Source organism: Doryrhamphus excisus, chromosome 5 (assembly GCF_030265055.1).
Source record: "Doryrhamphus excisus isolate RoL2022-K1 chromosome 5, RoL_Dexc_1.0, whole genome shotgun sequence".
Lineage (NCBI taxonomy): Eukaryota > Metazoa > Chordata > Actinopteri > Syngnathiformes > Syngnathidae > Doryrhamphus > Doryrhamphus excisus.
In genome coordinates this window covers 11,205,673-11,213,606 of record NC_080470.1, presented here as the reverse complement: position 1 = coordinate 11,213,606, position 7,934 = coordinate 11,205,673, and the positions used below count along the sequence as shown (strand labels likewise).

General features: G+C 42.4%; 1 protein-coding gene across 1 annotated transcript; it reads right to left on the bottom strand.

The window, feature by feature from the left end:
* Positions 1-13: 13 nt before the first annotated feature.
* On the bottom strand, positions 14-7,627 carry plin3 (perilipin 3). Its single transcript, XM_058073632.1, has 8 exons — positions 7,460-7,627; positions 3,739-3,832; positions 3,318-3,513; positions 2,902-2,984; positions 2,478-2,709; positions 1,997-2,331; positions 1,695-1,913; positions 14-352 (listed from the first exon to the last, which is right to left on the bottom strand). Exons 2-8 carry the CDS (start codon positions 3,805-3,807, stop codon positions 218-220), a joined length of 1,269 nt encoding a protein of 422 aa, XP_057929615.1. The 5' UTR covers positions 3,808-3,832; positions 7,460-7,627; the 3' UTR covers positions 14-217.
* Positions 7,628-7,934: the final 307 nt, after the last annotated feature.

Below are 7,934 nucleotides of genomic sequence, written 5' to 3'. Positions count from 1 at the left end.
TCTGCTCAGATACATAATACTGCAATTAAAATAACATAAAACAAAAAAAGGCAGTAAATAGTGTGTTGTCATGTGTTATGTTTAAAACTAAAAGGCAGAGAATCTGGTATAAATAATGTGGACTAAAATATTTCAAGGCTGTCATTAATAGCAATTAAGTGCATAGGAAAGCTGGGCGATACACAACAATCTTCCCAGACTAAATGGAGAATCGTCTTCAACTTTTGCTCTGTGACCCTGCGTCCTGCTCTGCTGCCCTCTCGGTGATCATCGGGGCAAAGGGCCCCACCAGCCAGTTGAGTGGGGTGTTGTTGAGTAAATACTCCATCACACCGTCCAGGGACTGTTGAACCTATAAAAAAATGGACAATATACATCAATATCACATAACCTAACCTGTTTCATGTATGCATGTGAACGTGGAGATACTTATAAGAATACTGTATTCATGTGTATGTATTGTTGTGGAACCTCCAACAGTGGTACCAATTATGATTTAAACTAAAATGAAAATATACTTCGGAAAAAAACTCAACAAATAAAGGTATTTTCTGGGGGGATTTTTTTGTCTTGTGATGGCACCACAGATGGGTAGCAGTGAGGGCTAAGAGGAAAAGTGTCATGATAACCACAGAAGCAAAACTGGCTGCACATTTTTCCATTGTTCCATGTCATTTCATTGTCTTCCGCCTATTCAGGTCCAGGTTACAGGGGCAAGAGTCTCAGTACGGCAGCCCAGACTTCCTGGTTTATGGCCACCTCCTCCAGCTCCACCAGGGGGACACCAAGGCCTTCCGAGGCCAGCTGTGAGACATAATCCCGCCAGCATGTCTTCCCTGGGGCTTCCCAGCTCAGCACATATCCGATAAACTCCAAGAAGAATAGTTTTTTCATTGTCCTTTTTTTACTCTTGTGATGCCAACACAGAAGGATGGCAGTGATGGCAAAAGGTAAAAGTTTGGCTGCTCATTTTTCTTTGGGTTTTTGATTGAAGTTTTGTGATGCAAACATTGAAAAGTGGCAGTCAGGGCAATGAGGAAATGTGTGATGCTAACCATAGAACCAAACAAGTACAGGAACTACTTTGACATAGAAAAGTGCCTGGCTGGTCAGAACATGAGCAAAATATCAGTAACATCAATAAACCTGTTATACACTACACTACAAAACATGAAGTGGAACTTGCTGTGAACTATGCTTGGTACAATTACAAATAATTATATAAAAAAACACATGCAATATATGATGCTTGTTATTTCCTGCAATACTTATAGAATGGTGCTTTGCAAACATCTTCATACAACCTTTTGACATTTAAAACACTCAAACATGGCATGTATCATGTAGATGCTGATGTAAATGGCATGTAACTGAAAGCATAATGGATATGACAAGCCTTGGCGGTCACAAGAACTGGTTAGGGGAGTGCTTTTGGTTTAGTTGCATTTTTCAGTGGAATGTTCAAATGTTACTTAACAGCTAATAATGGGTTTGTGCCAGTTTGACCCTGGAACAGATTAATTCAATGACCCAAATTCCATTAGTTCTCAAGAGAAAAATGATGTGGAATCTTTCCAAAGACAACCAGTGTCAGAGTTTCCACTGTACAAACATCTGCTCTCCAAAAGAAACACAAGAGTAATTAGGGGAAAAACACAACAAATACACAAAGCTAAGTGTGGTGAAATTTGTACTTGGGTCAAGTGGTGACGGCTCTTATCCAGAAGGAGGGGGGTCAGGGCGCTGGTGTCGCCCAGAGAAGAGTGCAGTTCTTCGGCCGACCGCCTCGCCCTCGTCAGCTGGTCCTGGACTGCCCCTGGCAGACCCTGAGCGCTTGACACTACATTGGAGCTGGCGGAACGAAGTTGCTCGCTCAGACCTCGCACCATGGAGAGCACCCGCCACTCCAAGCGCTGTGACAGAAGGAAAACATAGTGACGGAAATAGCCTTGTCCATTAAAAAAAAAAAAAAACTAGATACTTCTAAAAGCAAAACCTCAGTCTCATCTTTGGACTCTGCATCACTTTGTCCACTTCCAGGCTGCTTCTCATTCCACTCAGTCCATCGCTGCTGCAGCTGCTCCATGGCACCACCTATCTGGTTGCCACCTGCACCCAAACTGCTTCGGGCGTTCTCTAGCAGGTCCAGAGTACTGGTCATCTGGGCCACCGTGGCGTGTGTGGCATCTCTGGCTCGACGTGCACGAACCAGGGACTGCTGGAGAGCTCGCTCCTGCACTTTGGCTGAGAGTTTGCCCAGACGGACAAAGTAGCTGGGGGTGGCTGCTGATGAGGAGGTTACCTCGCCTGTGGGAGGCTCAGCCACAGCAGCTAGAAACAACATTCCAGGGTTAAACTTGCATTTATAAAACTTTTTTTGTAATTACAGTATATAGTAATGTAACATTTTTATTATCATACAGGGGAAAGACAAAATACTCAAGTTTCAACTTCTCTCGAGTCTAAAACCAACCTACCCAGCTCCCGCTCAGTAAGTGGCAGGTTCTGGTCAACCCAGTTCTCGGACCGGCTGAGGGCTAGACCCATCCCGCTGCTGACCATTTGGCCAACGCTGCTGCCCATCACAGTGCTGATGCCTCCACTGACGGCCGCCCGGGTCCGCTCCACACCGCCCATCACAACCCCCACCATGGCGTCTTTAGCCCCCGTCACTGACTGGCACACCATTCCCACTGTATCAGACACCACCTGGCAGAGGGAGGAAGATGCCATTCAGGGAATAAGACATCCTGTTATATGAGATTTGTATGTTTTCTACGGTTTAACGCAACATATAGACAGATTTAACAATATCACTTTGATAAATATCAATAATCATAACGAGGACGGGACAAAAATCACATATGTAGTTGAAGTGTTTGTAAGCATGGTTTCTCTGACCTTTTCTGCTGGCTGCTGAAGAATAGGCAGCTTCTCTTCCATCTTGTCCAGACCTTTCATGGCATATTCATTCACTGTAGCCACTGGAAGTACACAACAGCAGTCATTTTCCCTCAACAATGGTGCTAGACAGCAACTGCAAATGTCATTCATCCATCCATTCTCTATAGCACTGGTCCTCATGAGGGTCATGGATGAGCTGGAGCCTATCCCAGCTGACCTTTTGGGGCAGGAGGCGGGGCACACCCTTGAGTCTCCAAATAACGTAACATGTATGACATGTATGTTTTGGGATGTGGGAGATTTCAAGTTCTCCTGTTTGTGAGGCTCACATTCTAAACACTCTGTCACCGTGCAGCAAAATGTCATATAAAGTAAAAAAAAAAAACTGCAAGTCAGAGATAGAAAAGACCTACATTGTGGTTCAATAATGTTCAAAAGAGGTTTGGATCCTGTGGCCGCAGCTGCTCCCAATGTCCGAACACCACTTTCGGCGGCCCCCATTACACCTTTCAGCAATGGCACGCTGTCTTTGGTGGAGCTGTAAGCATTAGCAACAGCCCCACAGGCTGAACTGACCAGCGGCAAGTTGCTTACACGAGAAACAACAGTCTAGGAAGTAAAAAAAGAAAACATTTTCATACATTGTCACTTAAATACAGTTTTTTTTGTTTATACAAGTGATCAAAAAGATAAATGACAGGACACCATTACATATACATTCGTATATATCGACAGCTCCAAATGAACTGAAAATGTAAATCAAGCTACACACTTACAAGCTATACATATACATATATGGAACAGAATAAATCGATGGGTGAGGGTGCACCTCACCTGTTGGTCTCCATTAGCGGTTTCTGCTACTGGAGCTCCACTCTCATTCGTCTTCTCCATGTCTGCCATCGTGGCTGCTGAATTCAGTCTCTGACTGAGGTGGAAAGACAGCGATTAAATGGTTTTCACCATGAGTAGTCACACACCAAAATAGATAGGATAGATTGGATAATCAATTCATCATCAATTCATCCATTCATTTTGCAGCTCTAGCAATACACCAACAGCAGGTTTAGTTTTTTGTATTTCAATGCTTCTTGATAGGAATTGTCATATTATACCATAAATATAAATAATTCTTTATTATAGAGTCTGGAATTTAAGAGATATGTTGATGATTCACACCCAAGGGTCAATAAAAGACATCTGGTATTGCTGACATCTCTCTGACAGTGCTGTGTATGAGTGCAAAATGTCACTTTGTTGCAACATCTCAGTTGGGCAACATGCTTGGACAGGCGCTTGACATCTTCTCTAGTTTTACAACGCACTGATAAACTTTTTAATCATTTATAGAGAAAAGCTGCATATGTTACACAGAATACTGTTATCACTTACTGAATAGGTGTCCAAAGGTGTCCATTTTTTATTGACTCTCTGCATATTCTAAAAACATACTTAACTCATCATTAATGAGATATTTTACATATAACACTAATTGGCTTTGTCGTCAAAGCTAAGATGGCAATGTCTTGTTGCCGTCTTATCTTATGTTGACCTACATTTAATTTTTTTACCATTTTTATTTCAAAGTGTATAGTGGATCCCCACTTTTTTTCCTGTATGTTGCCCTCAGTGGACGCCCCAACTTAATACACTCTATGTGAGTGATTCTACACAATCTGTCTTCTATTGATATCAAGGTAAAATTCGAGCCGTTATGATGAAATGCGATGTGACCTTTCATATGCTTGGGCCCTATCAGCATGACAAGAATACCTGAGAGATACTGACAGTGCTGCAATTGTAAAAACAGCATCACAACTTCCACAAAAGTTGAATCAAGGAAACTGCAATTCTTCTTAGTTGAAGACGTTTTCACCTTTAATCCAAACTTTTGCCATCATAAACTGTGCAACTGTCCTGTTTTTTGGCATCATTTCTAATTAGCACACAAGAAAGTCTAAGAAGTTAACCACTGTAATGTTACTATGTTGGAACAATAAACTAACTTTTCAGACGCATCCCATTTATTGTCGAACAAGTGTTTAACACTAATACAAAATGTTAATGTTAAATGTCATTTAAACACTTAACTTTTACGACGATGTGTATAACTACTCGCGAGGTGAAAGCTACCTAAAAAGTGGCTAACTTCTGTTATTTCTTCCCTTCTCTATATTGGTTATTGCAAAAAGTCCATGCCCACTGAGCTGAATGCAATATTTCTAGTTTTCTAGGATTAAAAGGTGAAAACGTCTTCACCACTTCACTTACCCCCGACACAACCTTTGCGGATTACCATGACCTGGATGACTGAGAATCTACACCACATGTGTCAAACTCAGGCCCTGGGGCCAAATCCGATCGATGCAATTTCATCCGGCCCGCACAACTGTTTGGAAAATAGCATTGAATTGGCGTGCCTTACGGGCCTCATCAAACAAAGTGTTTGGAGTGATCTGAGTAAGTAAGCATGAAATTCACAACCATTCTTCGTGGTAGATTCAGACCAAAAGTTTAAATTATTTAAATCTACATGACTGAAAAGCAACCCTTTCTCTATTACAGCCTGTCTCTACAAAATAACACATTAAAAGGGGAGAAGACAATAAAAAGTAATAATTTTAATTTTTGGTTAGCGCGCAGACCTCACAGCTCGGAGACTAAGGTTCAATTCCACCCTAGGCCATCTCTGTGTGGAGTTTGTTCTTTCATGTTTTCTCCGGGTACTCCGGTTTCCTCCCACATTCCAAAAACATGCTAGGTTAATTGGCGACTCCAAATTGTCCATAGGTATGAATGTGAGTGTGAATGGTTGTTTGTCTATATGTGCCCTGTGATTGGCTGGCAACCAGTCCAGGGTGTACCCCGCCTCTCGCCGAAGACAGCTGGGATAGGCTCCAGCAACCCCCGCGACCCTTGTGAGGATAAATGGTAGAAAATGAATTAATGAATGAATTTTAACTACAGCAAAGCATGTTGGGAAATGCATAACCTGCCCATTCCATAGATGAACACTTCTGGGTCACACATCTCACAGATTGTGATGTTTTTGTGATGATATAAAATATTGTATGTAGCTTTTGCCCGGCAGATTATCGGAAAGTAAAAAAATTCAAGCAGGCATAAATGGACACAAAAAAATGTGTATATCCCCCACTCCAATGTAGAAAAAAATGTCTATATAGGTGGGGGGTAATATCCAGTTCGGCGCACAACCTAAAGCAGGGATCTCAAACTCGCAGGCCGCGGGCCAAATGCCACCTTCATATGAATGTTTAATGTTAGTGCGGCCCGCACGAGTTTGATATGGATGCTGTATGGTTTCATGTACCCATAAATGACAATTTAAAGCTGTGTGCACACCGGACACAATTGATGCGATTTTGCTCCACCCGTGCGTGAGCGAGCCCGCCTTTTTCTCTTATCATCCATGACTGAGATCAAAGCACTGAAAAGTGTAGGGTATAGCAGAAGCAAAAGCATTGAAGACAGTTTTTTTTAAACATGATGCGGCCCAGACCCTAGCTCCAGTGGCCCCCAGGTAAATTGAGTTTGAGACCCCTGTGACCTAAAGTAATCTTTGACCCCTTGCAATTGAGTTTGACACCCCTGGTCTACACCTACAGCACTATCAAACATAGCACTTAACGTCAATGTTATAGCTTAGGTTTGTCATCCATCCATTTTCTACCGCTTATCCACACAAGGGTCACAAGGGTCGCGGGCGTGCTGGAGCCTCTCCAAGCTGTCTTCGGCGAGGGTAGACCCTGGACTGGTCGCTAACCAATAAGAGGGCACATATAGACAAACAACCATTCACACTCACATTCATACCTATGGACAATTTGTGGTCGCCAATTAACCTAGCATGCATGTTTTTGGAATGTGTCAGGAAACCGGAGTACCCGGAGAAACACCACAAACATGCAAACTCCACACAGAGGTGCCAAGCGGAGAATCTAACCCAGGTCTTGCCGATCTCTTGATTGTGTGGCCTAAATGCTGACCACGGCCCTGGGTTTGTCATACATTATCTAAATAAACCATAGCACAGTGTAATATATGCCGTCACTTTCAGAGACATGTTCGCAAGGCATGGTGGGAGTTGTAGTTGGAGTTCAGTAAAATGACAGTTGATGGCCACCACATTAAGTCTCCTCAAGTTTTACGTCGCGTGTGGTTACGGACATTCCACGGTGTTTGCAATGTGGACATAAAATAGTTCCCCGAAGAGGGCGCAGCGCTACGGCAGAAACTGGTGACTTAGCAACTGGGCTAACTTTTCGTCTACTTTCTGGATGGTGAACTTTGCCCCAAATGACTGACTCACCGCCCACTGAATTACATTTGCCCTGGTTTTGATTACGACATAGGTCGCCCCAAACCTCTTCTATAACTTATAGAAATATTATTCCAGACAATGAGGGCATCTAATACAGATGCTAGTAGAGCAGGCGACAATGAACAGGTGACAAAAGTTTAGCTAATTAGCAAAGCGTCTACTTAAAATGACGTTTCAAATAAAGACATACAAGCTTTGAAATAGAATACTGACCTTGGTTTAGACCGTGGGACTCCTTGTCCTGGGTTGACTCAACTGTTGAGACGGTTCTGTCCACGGTTAAAGCAGCAAATCTTGGTTATACTAAATCCACGAAGGCGGACTGGAGGATGTGCCGTGAACTTTTGACCAATCAAATCACAGCTTGTTGACAGGTTAACAGGTTACGTCAGAAAAACTGAAAAAAACACAAGCCCGCCTACCTCCTACTCAATACACGTTTATAATAAGCCACACAATAAATATAAAAAAATGCATTGTAAATATTAAATACATGTATAGTAAACAGTTTAAGTTCACATTCAATATATTCGCATTTCTTGAACATAGCAGCTGCACAATGAACTACAGCTAAAAAATAAGACAATTATTCAAGTTGAATAAAACAAATCATTGTTAAAAAATGGAGACAATGAAGGGCCTGTTTAATGTGAACAGGCAGACTGTTACGCATTTTGGGAGCAGCAAT